Source organism: Acipenser ruthenus, chromosome 15, assembly GCF_902713425.1.
Source record: "Acipenser ruthenus chromosome 15, fAciRut3.2 maternal haplotype, whole genome shotgun sequence".
NCBI lineage: Eukaryota > Metazoa > Chordata > Actinopteri > Acipenseriformes > Acipenseridae > Acipenser > Acipenser ruthenus.
The window spans coordinates 28,921,862-28,936,242 of record NC_081203.1 but is presented as its reverse complement, the minus strand read 5'-3'; the positions used below and the strand labels follow the sequence as shown (position 1 = coordinate 28,936,242).

Sequence of the window (14,381 nt, the reverse complement as noted above, 5' to 3'; positions counted from 1 at the left end):
TTTATATATCTCGTAAAGTGGTTTCTTATGTGTTATTTTATGTATACTGGATTTAAAGTTTGTCAGACTGAGGGGTAGATGTACTAAAGTCCAATAAGTAGATAATATCATTAAATGTTTTATAAAACATATCGGTTTCTGAAGAAACACAACACTACCTCAATATGGGCAGAGAGTTGAGCTTTCTCCCTCTCTTTACGCTCAATGCATCTTTTCAGTTCCTGTACTTCAGACATGACAACATTCTGACTGAGCTGCAACCTCAGTTCTTGTATCTGTTTTTCCAACTCTTGCTTCTCACGGTCAGATCGATCAGTCACTGAAAATAAAATGAAGAAAAACATACATATATAAATGGAGCTACATAGAGCCCAATTCATTTTATTTAATCAACAATTATGTACTTTCTGAAATAACAAATACTTTTCTGTTTTACATGTATAAGTATTTCAGCTACCGTAACATGTTTTAAGTTACTGTGATACCACTGCGATGTGCACTTTATAAAAAAAAATTAAGCCTTTTAGACGGCATAATAAAAACATTTTTCACTCAAAACAAGATAATTCCATTAATAATCCATAACTTCAAAAACACTCAATCACAGATTTTAAAACCTTTGTTGTTTCTCAGATAAAATGGTCTTGATTGTAGACATGTTACTCAATGGTCATTTTGAAGGCAAGCTCTTACCTGCTCTTAGCATCCTTTGATCCTCCTCCTCTTCATTACGACTTCTCTGGAGAAGAGCAATCTGAGAAATCTGCTGCTGCATGTCCAGGCGATCTTGCTCAGTTTTCAAAAGCTGTGTGCGTAGGTCATCAACCTAAACACAATTTGAAAACGTTTAAATGCTGTGGGCTGCAGTGAAGTATTAGATTGCTGGTGTACAAACTAGCCCCTCTAATGGTTTATGTGACCCTTTGACTCAATATCAGGTGCGCACATTTTGTTCCTAATTTGTCCTACTTATAACAGCAAACTATATCAACACATACTGGCAAATAACAGAAAGTTTATTCACTACCTTCAATTTATGACTGTTTCTTGTACATACTGCCCAAGAGGCTTTGTGCACGGAATACTGGGCTATTTCATTCTTGCAAATAAACTTTGCAATCCATTTGGGCAATCTCTATTCATACTGTAGGCCATCCTATCGATGCAGGTGTCAACAGTGAAACTTTTCCTTATGAATACGCATTGACCTTGAGTTTCAGAGTTCACTGGCAGCCTCACCTGCTTACTGGTTCAGAATGCATTATCAAATGTGATTTAAGCTCAACATGAGATTTGGCCTGATTTATAGAATAGACAATTGGTCGAAAATTTGCTGAAATCAATACCTGTTGAAGAAGAGTGTCCCGACCCCCTTCAGACTGGTCCAGTCGTCTCCTAGTTCGCTCCAGCTCTTGTTCAATCTTAAGGTTACAAAACACAATCAATTATTCATAAAAATAACAAAGACCAAGTCCATCATCTATACTAGCTATATTGAATTATGTCATTCTACTGGGTCCATGCCCTGAGGTGATGTTGATGGGTACTACTTTTTATTTTTTTTAAACTAATTTCACCAAACTGATTCTGCAAGGCCAACATTCCTTATCTGAAAAATTATCCACATCTATAGTACTAGGATTTCTTTTTACACCATCCAGGAATCCTAAAAGGGGCATAGTAAACCAATGTTGGAAAATTTGGAGATTTTGATGAGTATAACAAAATGCTGAACGACTATTCAGTGCTACTCCTACTACAGAAACCAAGTCTGAATCATATTCCAATATACCAGAGCAGTTCTAGCTAAGTGGGACACAGACAAGTGCTGGAAGTTTATGAAAAAATACTCCAGAGAATAGAAATGGGGATTAGAATCTGGCCCTGCTTATAAATATTAAAATCTAGCTGCACAAATTACATAGTATAGGGTCATTCCACCTATATCTATTGATAGGAAGGAATTGGTAGCAGTTTCCTTCACAGGAGGCGTCTCATCTCTGCCACCTGAAGAGAAAATTATGTCAGCAGACGTGAGCTGGTTGGAAAAAGCCATTTAACCCTTTTGTTTACCATGGCTCTTCTCTGCAATGAATATGAAATTGTGCCACATTCAGACCATTCCATGTACAGTAGACTCCCTTACACAGACATGGTGCCTTTGAGAACAATGAAAGGCATGCTCTAGTTTTCTTGATTAACAGAAACCAAACTATGCATTTGTACAAAATGTTATTCAAATCACATCACTGGTTCTACTTCAGCTGGTTTTCCACAGGCTTGACCAAAAGGATAGAGGGTTCCCCACAATTCTTGAACATCACTTAGTTGATCTGTTTATCAATGAAATTCATAACTCACTCCTTTTTTTGTAAAATAGAGTGTGAGGAACAGATAGATGAAAATCCTTATTTTAGTAACTGCAGCTTTCTCTGAGTGGCTGTAGTTCTACTCTACTCTGATGGGTAATGGATAACATTCATTTGTTTACTACTCAATTGAAGCACATAACTGCAGCACAAAGAGTATAAATCCCTCAACCTATGATTGAACCCAATGAAACTGCATAAAAAATAAATAAATCCAATAATCCAAATCCAAACAAATGTCTGGTGCTTCAAAAAATTTGCTTAAAATAAGAGCTACAGGCAGCGAGGTACTGAGTGTTAACTAAATGAAATGGTTCATTTAAGAATGGGTGGCTGCATAAGTAGTCATAACATTTTCTACCAAGACAGACTGTATTTTGAGGTGCAGAAACAAATCTGCATCTTGAAAATGTGAATGCATTTTTATTTGATGCAGTCACAGGTTTTAAAGAACACCCCTGCTACCTGCTTTTCCAAGACATCCTAACACAAGGGGCTGAAGAAGTCATTAGCAGACTTCAATGGTACTGTCTCCTAATGTTTTTTTTCTTTTTCAAAGAATAAACATAATCAGCTGCTTGTTTATGTAAGGCACCGATCAGTATATTACAGTTTCAAATGTTCTTTATTTTCTTGGTGTGCATCTTGTCTGTAAAGTAGGCTGTTTTTATTTTAAGATGATTACGTTCCTATGCTACTCACATCACATTACAGTAAAAGACTGTGTGTTTTCTGTAAGAATTGTTTTTATTTTCCACTGGGCAGCAATTATCGTATGTGAACACTGCGCTTTATTTTTCTTCCTCTAAATCATGACCTGTAGATTAAATTCCTTCTGGAAATAATAAATATCTCTTTCAAAGTTAAAGTGACAAGATGTTTTTTTTTTTTTTTTATCATTTCAATCTAAAATTATTTTGTAACAAGTTTTTGACAAAGAGTTTCTCCCTTTTTTTATACTGTACAATTTATGGTTTGGTTCAAGAATCATATTTTTCACATGATGGACAAGAAGAGAGAAAAGAAACACACTTTCTGCACCCGTCTCTTGCCTTCAGTTCATAAAGTATGCATTCCCGTGTACAAGACCATCTTGCATCCACCTGGAAATCAGGGCATGGGTCCACAGGGTTCACAGATACTTGACATCACAAAATGCCACGTAAAAGTTACGTCAGGAAAAACTTGCAGTGATTTAAAAGTTCCACAAAAACCATACAAATATATTATATATTATTGTATTTTTAAGACTTGGCCACTTATGAGATGTCTTCAGTAGCTATCACATTAGTGAACCCACCAGTGAGGTCAAGGGACCAGACAATGGGCAAAAAGTTTCATAGACCAGTGGACCAGGTTAGTTACTAAAGCATAACCTCTAAACAAAGTGTTATAAAATATTCTACCATAGTTGCCATCAAAATAGCAGAAAAACCCATGGTCACACAACCCAAAAGTGTACTTGAATGTTTTAGCATCAGATGACAAATCAGAGATGTGATGAGCGTCTCGATTTGGGTGGCAACTGCCACTTTCCAAGCTGATGAGGGGAGTACTCGTACTCGAGACAGAGATAGAAGAGAGAAGATAACAAACTATCACAGACTCCTTGCTGTGAGTCACATAGCTATCTGTGATGAGGCTGGAGCACTGTTGGAGCGTGTCCAGGGTGTCCTAATGAAGGAAGGTGACAATCTCCTTACAGGGGAAAAAAAAAAGAGTTCTAACAAAAACACTTCACCATGTCTGTCCTTGTTTTGGAAATGCACATTCTTACCTGGCTCTTTTCACATTCCGTTTTCAAAAGCTTGCTCTTCATCACCTCCTCCATTTCACTGCCTTTCACTTCATGTTTTTTCAAAGCCTAAAAAAGAAAAACAACATGACAAAGGTTCAGAGTGTTTTGGTTTTTTTTTTTTTGTTTTGTTTTGTTCTTTTACACAAACATGAATCAAGCTATTAATATTGATGATGTTTAAAATGTGCCGTGATAATGACTGCCGTTGGCGGTTGTAGGTATGAGTGTAACCACGCCGGTTCTAGTGTTAAAGTAGTCCATAAATGAACATTTTGTGTGTGTGTGTGTGTGTATGTTTTGTACGGCCTTTCTGCTGGAGATTACATGATATTAAGTCAGAAGAACTGGATCTTGACTGCCAAAATCTCATGAGCCACAAGCACGATTCCTGCTCCGGTTTACATGGGTTTTTACAGCTATTTTTATTGTGAGAAAACGATGGACCCTGCCCTTAAAGTCGCGCTGCCAAAAGGACGTCCTTTTGCTGCTGCACGATGTATTTGCGTGACAACGTCACACAGTCATGATTGTAGAGTCGATTTTCATGTGCATGTAAACCCAGCCATTGTTTCCATTCTCCTAGAAATGACAATCTCACAATCAATTTCAGAAATCAGAAACCTGAAGCACCAACTCCTTCGATGCTTCCTCCAGCTGTGCATTGGTGACTCTCAGTGCAGACAAAGCAGATCAGCAAGGACATGGATGGGATCGAGGCACAGATTTTCTACTCACAGGCAATGACCCATTACATGATCTAGAGTTAGTATCAGGGATAAAATAAAGAATACCCCAGAGTGGTCAAGGTTGCCAATGGCATAGAGACATCAAATAGCGAATAAAAGAAGGTGTTGATATCTGCTCAGAGCATGTGTACTGTTGCAGTATTAGTGAACTACCAGAATCCAATAAAAGAAAACGAAAAAAATAAAACTGTTTATGTTGATAACTTTAACAACTGAAAACATGTTATATTATATTTTACTGGTATGTGTAATAAAGGTAATTAATGCACACATCTGAAAATTAATAATCGTTGAAATGAAGTGACTTAAGTATGAATTCTAATTGTTTTATATGGATGGTGTAACACTATTAATAACAATTTTCTAGCTTTGTTTTCTTTACAATCAAATATTCAATGAAAACGTTTGATCATAAGAGTAAACACTGCCATCTGGTGGCCAACTATGTAAATTAAAAAAAGAACAGAACTAGCTATCTGATCATGTATCAAGTAACCAAACAATATCACCAAACTGAACAAAGTGTAGGCTGTAGAAAATAACAGAAGTCACTTTTGCTTGCAGGACACTAAAAAGCTGTCAGGATGCATCTTCACATGCTGTTGTATCTGTCAGTAGTTATTCTGTACAATTATTTATAGGTTGTCATAGTTGTCTATATGTGTGAAAGCCAAAATGTGGTAAAACACACTGGTAGGCATTCCTAAAAGCTGGACTGGACACTTAAAAGAGTATACAAAAAAATAGTAAAATCCTTGATTCCATAGTGAAATATAACCAGTCATCAAACAGACTGAGCATTTGTGGAAGCTGAAGATACAATATATGGCTGCTTCGAATAATTCACTTATATCGGGAAGAAAAAAAAAGATTTTTGGACTTCTTAGTTTAAATATCCGGTTATACAGTTTTTACTCTATATTTTCAAGCTGTAAATCTATTTATTCTTGTACTGTATAACAGTAAACAGTAATTAGACTTAATAAGCAGTGCTTAATATACTAAACCTAACTTTTCAGAACATGCCAATTACGAAGCTGTGATGGTTATTATTATAGCATATTTGGAAAAAAGTCACAAGAACACTGCCCCACTCTTGGTTTATTGCCTGTGACTTTCTTCTTTCACCTTTATGTTTTTCTCTGTGCAGCCCATGACTTACCTCCTGTAGCTGCAGTGACACGTGTCCAAGCTGATCCTGACGTCTCTCTCCATGTTGTCGCTCAGTACGCATTTCTCTCTCTATCTCCTGTAGACGCCTTTCCACTCGTTCAGATACCTTTAAACCACCAGAAAGATAATGAACATGTGTGCAGTTTTCACTACTTCTTTAATACATTTAACAAATGAGCACAACTATTCTCATTCTCAACAAGATTGTTAGTCACATTTAAGGTGATCTCACATTATTTGTTAGCTTTAAGAAAACGTGTGTAAGTCCTCACAGCCAAGATAGCATACCTGTTCAATGACTTTAGGATAATCTTATGTTTGTTTATTTTTACCAATTTGAACAGTTATCATTTTTGCCTGGAGGGCTTATGCATAGTGTGTGTGTGTGTGTGTGTATATATATATATATATATATATATATATATATATATATATATATATATATATATATATATATATATATATATATATATATATATATATGGTATTTAAAGCAGTAAGAAAAGGTCTTAGAGCAGCCATTAAAAAACATTAAAAAGCCTTTTTGAGTTTTTTCACTTTAAGTTACATTTCAGTAGAAAGACATAGTATTTATTTCCATGAACTAACAAACTTCAGGTTCCAGGTATGAAGTGCAAGGATGTCATTTTGAATTCAAAGTTTCTGATGCGAAACATTTAGTACAAACAATCAAGTGTTAATACAAAACATATGAAAGTAGCAGGTTTAAAACTCACAGCTTCTGCCCTCTGTGATTCTTGGAGTCGGCTAGACAAATCCTCCAAAGTTCTTTTAGTTTCAATCTCAGTCCTGTAAAAGAGCATATTGATCGCCTACGTCTTAATTTCATGGATAAAAACTCTCAAGATAATACAGAATGGCTCCAGCCCCATAAACAATCCAACATTAACATGGTGCCGTTATGTCCATAGAAAATACCAGACTGAAAATCGAAGTGTTTCAGGGGATAAAGAACACAAATAATGGGATAATTAACAGATACAATATATTACAAAATGGGGAAGAGTGATAACTAACCATGGATGATTCTGTATTTCAATATTAGTAGTATTTCTAAATATTTTTTAACCATGTATCCTAGTAAAGTACTATATTATTCACAGCTGGGCTTGCATTTACTTTCCTTACTATTTTTTTCCCATATATATATATATATATATATATATATATATATATATATATATATATATATATATATATATATACCCTACTTTCTAGTTTTACAATGCTTAACCTCTAATATAAATTATGTACTCTGACGTTTCTTTGGCATTGATGGATTTTAACTGCTACTGTAGAGTAGATTACATTCATGTGACATAGGACAATCTATTCACCAGCACATTATTAATATTTCCTGCAGTATATGCTGGCTTTTTTATATATTTTTTTAGTTTGGAGTAAAAAGCTTTGCAAATATGACCCTCTGAAATTATTTCAATAACATGTCATGCATAAATTCTGAAAACTACATTATGCAGTATGTGTGTTAAGATGAATAAACCCCTCACCCAGTCCCAGCGTTTTCATGTTGTAGTTTTTTAAATAATAGCTTCTTTGGGCTTTTTCAGGCACCCACAAAATTCTGAATACTTGTAAAGGCTATTCATGGCTACTGAAATAGACAAGCCACACAGAAATCTCTGGATGACACAGTTTAATTATACCAGTACTGAAGTGTACTTGTATTTAGCAGCATGCCTCCTGCATCAGATAAATTGTGGATAAAGCAATGTTTTCAATAACGCTTGAATATGTTTGTTACTAAATGCAAGTAAAACTTGCAGCAATTATACTAGTTATACAGCTTTAAGTAATTATTTGATTTAGTATATGTTCCATCAGGGTGAGTTTTAATATAATCCTTTACCTTGCCTGGAAAGGTAGCAGCCCAGTCTCCATTTACTATTATTATTATTATTTGTTTATTTAGCAGACGCCTTTATCCAAGGCGACTTACAGAGACTAGGATGTGTGAACTATGCATCAGCAGCAGAGTCACTTACAATTACGTCTCACGCGAAAGACGGAGTACAAGGAGGTTAAGTGACTTGCTCAGGGTCACATAATGAGTCAGTGGCTGAGGGGGGATTTGAACCGGGGACCATCTGGTTACAAACCCTTTTCTTTAACCACTGGACCACACAGGAGTAATTAATGTAAATTAATGCTTTCTGCAAAAAGTGTCCAGTACTTTGCCAAAATGTGTGGTGGTTTTGTACTGTATACCCGAGAGGTCTACATTGATACTTCTGTATTTAACTTTTATTACTGTTTTATACTATTTCATGAAAACAGTCTAACATCACATACATGACACTTTAAGCATGTGTGGATATATTAGGAGATGCAGTCAAAAAGTGGGAAATATATTGTTCTTGTTCCTGATGAAGAGGAAAAACTGAGGAAATTCATTTATTTCATGAATTAATTAGTATTACTGGCAGCCTTTTCAGAGAGCAAGAAAGGAAACCTTGAACATTATTTTTGTACAAAAGAAAAACACATCAAACCTATTTCTCCTGACAATCTCTCTGTCAATGTCGTCTCCAATTCGCAGCTGATCACTGCTGAGGTCTCGAAGAGACTGGTGTAATGAATGCACCTATGAAAGAAGGGATGTTAAAACACTCCATTCGATTACTATGTTAGTGTTTAGCACCATTTATAAACAACTGAGAAAGTATTTGCAATAATTTAGTTGGTTGCAATAATTTTCTGCTATACCACCCCTCCCCCCAGAGTAGCTTTGTAGTGGTATTTTCTTAATTTGATAGTAAATTTTGAAAGTAAAATTGAGTACAATACAACAGAGCTGGTAAAAAAAATTGATTTAAACACTGAGTGGAGATTCACAGAATCTACTGCAAAACACGTGTTCATTATTCTATGTAACTGTATTTACCATTGGGTTAAATCTACAAACATGAAAAGGTTATTAAAATGGAATTCAGTTAGGGGAATGTCAAGGGCAAAGAATGTGTTAAAAGGTTTGTATTCCTTTCAGACTATTTGCCTTTGACCTTGCACTCACAGGGCTCAAAGTAATTGTTGGTTTAGAACACTACACAATTCTATAACATGCTTCGCTTAAAAAATATATATATGTATAATTAAATTCCCAGTTTTGTCATGTCTCTTTAATAGATATGACAGGTCTTATTGTGGAAGGGTGAATATCAAATGTTTTCAACCTGAAAGATCCTGCAGATGTATTTAAAAAGCTGCGTTTGTGAGTCTTGGTTTGCTTACATGCTCAGGTGGGTCCATTTCATCCACAAATCGCACGGTCGCAGACCTTGACCGTCTTCTGGTGCCATTCGAATCCCTATAGTCCCGGAGAGGTGAGGTAGGCCGGTAATGACGACTTTCTATGAACAAACACAGAAAGCAATTACATTTGCTCTGCAGGTTTGCGTGCACTTGGGTGAATGTCATTCTAATACACATCAACAGTTTCTCTTTTCAAATCATGCACAGCTGTTCAATTTTCTTACACTTTGCTGCTTTGGAAAAAAGGACATCACATCCATACAGACTCATACAGCGTGTCCTGATAAATGCGTATTGTGAATGTTTAACAAATGTGTATAAAATCAAGATCTATGGAGGCTAGGAGACTGTGATAAAACTATGGTGATGACGCAAAATCAATGCTGTTACCATGTTCACCATGTAGAGTGGGACAGACAGACAGGCAGACAAACAAATTCTTTTTCTTTTCTTTTTTTTTTTTTCAATACAGCGTTGTCTGTTTTCTTTCCTTTCCAATAACCACCTGGGGTTGTAACATGGTCAAAATCTAAAATAAATGGACAAAAGTAAAGGCCAAACCATGAAGGCATATCCACAATTATTCCTTTACAAACTTGCCAGAAGCTGATCCGCCATCTAAGTCACTTGTATGTAAAGTTGATCCGGAGTTTCTCCGTAATCGCTGGTGTCTTAGCTGGTGTATAGACTCTTCTAAATTGTCTCTCAGCTATAAAATAAAATAAAATAAAAATTAAACACATACCAAAATTATGACATTGAAAGTATTTCAATTGATCAAAACACAGATTTTGCTACTTTAATAGGAACCCCAGCCAACGTAAAGTAGGCACATCAAGAGGCAACCAATGCTATGCATCAGAGAAAGTGTTTGATCAACTGCAGTATATAAGGCCTGTAGCACTTTACCTGTTGTGAGAATGTAAACTTCAGTATCTAACCAAAATGTAATTACATGTCTTGTAAATTAACAAACAAGACTACACATAGATGTCGATTCTGATTTTACAGTAATCAATGTGAATGAGTGTTTTTAAGCTTTTGGTTTTAGGTTTTAGATAGAAAGATTCCTTAAAGCACTTACAATATTTAAAGTAATACAAAAATACAGCTTATCAGTCCTTACTGTTGTCATTGCTTCTGCTTGATCCCCTGTGTGCTCTCTATATTGGCCCAACATCCGATCAACATAATTAAGATTTCGACTTGTATCCTTGGGGTGGGGGAAGTAATGACATTTATGTCAACCAAGTTTACTTTCCAAATTGTAGTTTATTTGAATGTATTGCTGTTTTAATAAGGAACAACTAAATATCTGAATCAGCACTTAATTACTACAATGCCATCCCATGACAACATCATTAGTCATTAAATTGAAAAATTAGTAATTACAAAAATACAGTTAACAGACTTACACATACTGCTACAGATGTTTTTTTTTTTTTCTCAAAGTCCCCAGATTTTAATGATTTAAACAGCGGCAGTATTTTGATTTGCCACCGTTTATATCAATTGAATAGACCTCACTGTCTTCAGTCCCATCTGTAATTATCTCCTGTAGAATATATTCATACCTGCAAAGTGCTTGCCAAAGTTTCAATTTTCCCAGAAATGTCTCCAGACGAATTTATTCTGCTTCTTCTTTGGGGGCCAAAATGTGTGGCTCGAACCGGTCCTGGGCGGCTTCCCCGATTTCTATGGTAAGTATCGGAATCACTCGAAGACTCTGCCATGGGTAGGGTTGCTTTGGTTTGAAGAAAAACGACATATAAATAAATAAATAAATAAATAAGTAAGTAAATAAATAAATAAATGATAGATAGATAGATAGATAGATAGATAGATAGATAGATAGATAGATAGAGTTCATTTAATTTTGAACCTGCTTACATCCCCAGGTATATGCATTTTCAGCAGCAACCTAAAACCACGCCCAAATTAAATTCAATGAAAAACTACATAGTCGAGACATAGACTTACAACACAGGCAGGTATAAACAAATATACCTGTACAGTACTATTGTTTTTTAAATCCATTCATATTGGTTTTTTTTCTTTGATATGTAACCTGATGGAGTCATAATCATATTGTGACCATTTGCAGCTTACAACACTGTACGTTTTTAATCAGGATTGTAGTGCAGTGATTGATTTTATTTATTTATTTATTTGACTGGATCAACACTGAATTTTTAACATTTCTGACATGTCATAAGATGTATTGCACCCAGATTTAGCTATGAGCTCATTTTCATTGGCAGTCCCTGGGCAGGTGTATAGAATGGAAGAAAATAAATAAACAGAAGCAAACACAAAAACGGAAAAAGAAAATAATACAATAACATTTACAGAAGGGAGCCATTTGCAATTAACAGTTTAAATAACTTTAAGTTATATCCTCAAACATAATGCAATTATTTCCTCCAAACAAATACACAGTTACTGTATAATGACAAAAAGAAAACAGCTAAAAATGTATAGTACCAAAATAATTACCCCTGATTTTAATAATCACAATACAACCATTTGCCTAAATCTACTAATATACCACAGTTAATAACATATGTTAATCCAATCAAATAGTATATTTACAATTCGTGATCACAGATGTGTGTTTTGTTTTAACCATACCTTTATAAGTAAAATCTTTAAATGCATTAGTACCTTTAATGTCGTCTGGTAAAGAACTCCATAAAGTTACACCAAAGTGAAAATACAGTTTGTGTACATTTTGTAGGTCATCTTGCCTCCATACAGTTACCTTAACAGCTGCCCTGGTAATTCTGTTATTCTAATCTGAACGGAGTTTTATAAATGTAATTAATGGGGTTGAGTTAGTTTCAGTCCTCAGTCTACATTTTTACAAAGCAACTGGTACTACTAGCCAATTACTAAGTTACCAAAATAAAATAATAATAACATCATCATAATAATAATAATAATAATAATAATAATAATAATAATAATAATAATAATAATAAAACCAGACATTTTCCACAATTTATATTGCACTTGCACTTCAGTGCAGCCATTTAAAATAACAGTATGTTGCTTCAGATTTATCGATGTTTTATTGGCGAAAAAGTAAGTGCACAATTTAGCAACAGCTTTCCATTTTGACAGATGACAGCAGAAAAACCGAAATAACCGCTGACGTCTGATGATTGGTGAACGTCTACGATTTGGTAATATAGCAACACAAAGAAATGAGTCTGTCTTACCTGCTTGTAACAAACTCACATTAACTCAAATCACATCATTTTACCTGCAACTGCTATTTCACTTTCTATTACTGCAGCTATGGCAACTTGAACTGGCCGCCCTAAAACAGGAAGACTGGGAGGACCTACAGGCGGCGTCGCAAGCAAGGCAGGGAGATGTGGTTCTTAGTGTAAAATTCGAGTATAGAAAGACACAGCGGGGATGGGTAAAAAAACTACAGCGCCCAGCAAATCCAGAGTCAGCTACTGTTGTGTCATATGTAAAGGAAAGCCATGGTAATGGTCGTCTACAAATATGCCTAACAGAATATTTGCGCCAATAGACCCGCCCTTTCACAAGAAGCAGGATTTTTTTTTTTTTTTTTTTATCAAAGTGCAGTAAAGCAGTATTTTTTTAAAGCGACAGTAACAAAATACGTTAATTGCCGGAAGCAAGCATAACCAACGTGATCTGCAAAGTGAAACTCGAAATTGAGTATAAATGTTTTAAATCATTGTAATTTAAAATACAAAATAATGTGAATTAACATTAACGTTTGATACGCCGTTTCATTCTTTCTTATTTGCGTTCACAGGGTTATGTATCATCATTTATGCATCAGTCAAATAAGTCATGTTTGAAGTCCTATTAATTAGTATCCCCTACTGTACCTTCTGAGAGACCAGCAGTGAGTTTACATTATGTGATAATCCATATATTAACAAAATAACTTACAAGCTTCGGTTTCAAGCTAGATGGCAGTTTTTATAGTGCTTGGTATTTACTATTCAACCTCCAATGTTACAAGGTAAACCAACAGAGAAAATTAAGGAGTCTTTTTTTAAAGAGTCTACTTTACCAGAATTTTTACATGAGCATCGACATTTATGATACACAAAAACAACCGAGGACACGACCTCGGGTGTCCTCATAGCTAGTTACGCCCATGGATGCAACAGCGACATCTGAAGGTGTTTCCAGGATAAAACCAAGAAAAAAAAATTGTCAAAAAACATTTTTGGTTGAACTAAATTGAACAGCAGTTTACAGAGCGTACTATAGTTTGAATTAAATATATTTTGCATTCAGTGTTTTGTAGCATAATGTAAAGTTTGTGAAAATATTTAAACTTTAAAGCTTATAACACAAATGATTGTTCTTAGTATACAGTAACCGTCTTATACATGCAATAACAATTATCACAGTAGTACTAGTTTGCGACATTATTATTATTTGTTTATTTAGCAGACGCCTTTATCCAAAGCGACTTACAGTGACTAGGGTGTGTGAACTATGCATCAGCTGCAGAGTCACTTTACAACTACGTCTCACCCGAAAGACGGAGCACAAGGAGGTTAAGTGACTTGCTCAGGGTCACACAATGAGTCAGTGGCTGAGGGGGGATTTGAACCAGAGACCTCCTGGTTACAAGCCTTTTTCTTTAACCACTGGACCATACAGCCTCCTAAACAATATTACATCAGTAATATTGTTTTTTTTTTATTATTTCAATATACCACTTACTGTGGTAAGTGATGGTAACGGTAAACTGTAGATTACAGAACAAACACCAGAGCGCCTCGAAGCATCATTCTTCACTCAAGTGCACTTACCCGCAACACAGACCAGAAGACCACACAGAGCCCACTACTGCATGTCTTACATCGTACATCATTGTACAAAGTAAGAAGCCGATACAGACAGGCTGCTAGTTTGGCATAGAAGCGAAACAAAGTTACAATATCATGTATGTAACATTGTTAATTTAAAAAGCTAAAGTGATACAAAAATACTATACGC

General features: G+C 35.2%; 2 protein-coding genes across 8 annotated transcripts in view; both read right to left on the bottom strand.

Moving 5' to 3' along the window:
* LOC131697608 (centrosomal protein of 128 kDa-like) overlaps nucleotides 1–9,789 on the bottom strand; it is a 37,068-nt gene extending 27,279 nt beyond the window's left edge. The window contains exons 1-8 of one of the 3 annotated variants that reach the window (XM_058987748.1): nucleotides 9,360–9,789; nucleotides 8,621–8,712; nucleotides 6,824–6,896; nucleotides 6,076–6,192; nucleotides 4,147–4,233; nucleotides 1,347–1,421; nucleotides 694–826; nucleotides 159–319 (exon numbers count right to left, since the gene is read on the bottom strand). In XM_058987748.1, coding sequence (XP_058843731.1) covers nucleotides 159–319; nucleotides 694–826; nucleotides 1,347–1,421; nucleotides 4,147–4,233; nucleotides 6,076–6,192; nucleotides 6,824–6,896; nucleotides 8,621–8,712; nucleotides 9,360–9,557 — 936 coding nt within the window. In that variant the 5' untranslated portion in view covers nucleotides 9,558–9,789. The remainder of the gene's footprint in view (nucleotides 1–158; nucleotides 320–693; nucleotides 827–1,346; nucleotides 1,422–4,146; nucleotides 4,234–6,075; nucleotides 6,193–6,823; nucleotides 6,897–8,620; nucleotides 8,713–9,359) is intronic. The other 2 variants (XM_058987746.1, XM_058987747.1) reach the window with 2 other exon arrangements.
* Nucleotides 9,790–9,945: 156 nt separating this feature from the next.
* On the bottom strand, nucleotides 9,946–13,500 carry LOC131697609 (centrosomal protein of 128 kDa-like). Of its 5 annotated transcripts, none has more exons than XM_058987753.1 (4): nucleotides 13,441–13,500; nucleotides 10,955–11,124; nucleotides 10,507–10,593; nucleotides 9,946–10,089 (listed from the first exon to the last, which is right to left on the bottom strand). In XM_058987753.1, exons 2-4 carry the CDS (start codon nucleotides 11,111–11,113, stop codon nucleotides 9,961–9,963), a joined length of 375 nt encoding a protein of 124 aa, XP_058843736.1. In that variant the 5' UTR covers nucleotides 11,114–11,124; nucleotides 13,441–13,500; the 3' UTR covers nucleotides 9,946–9,960. The 5 variants fall into 5 exon arrangements, with proteins under 5 accessions (XP_058843736.1, XP_058843735.1, XP_058843734.1 ...); XM_058987752.1 differs by lacking the exon at nucleotides 13,441–13,500 and adding an exon at nucleotides 13,317–13,362; XM_058987751.1 differs by lacking the exon at nucleotides 13,441–13,500 and adding an exon at nucleotides 12,621–12,867.
* Between the last annotated feature and the right edge of the window lie 881 nt (nucleotides 13,501–14,381).

Coding starts and splice junctions, on each gene's coding strand:
- LOC131697609 (XM_058987753.1), bottom strand. CDS start 11,113: ATGGCAGAGTCTTCGAGTGATTCCGATACTTACCATAGAAATCGGGGA. Junction 10,594..10,954: donor CTTTGGCAAGCACTTTGCAG/GTATGAATATAT, acceptor CCCCACCCCAAG/GATACAAGTCGAAATCTTAA. Junction 10,090..10,506: donor AAGCAGAAGCAATGACAACA/GTAAGGACTGAT, acceptor TTTATTTTATAG/CTGAGAGACAATTTAGAAGA.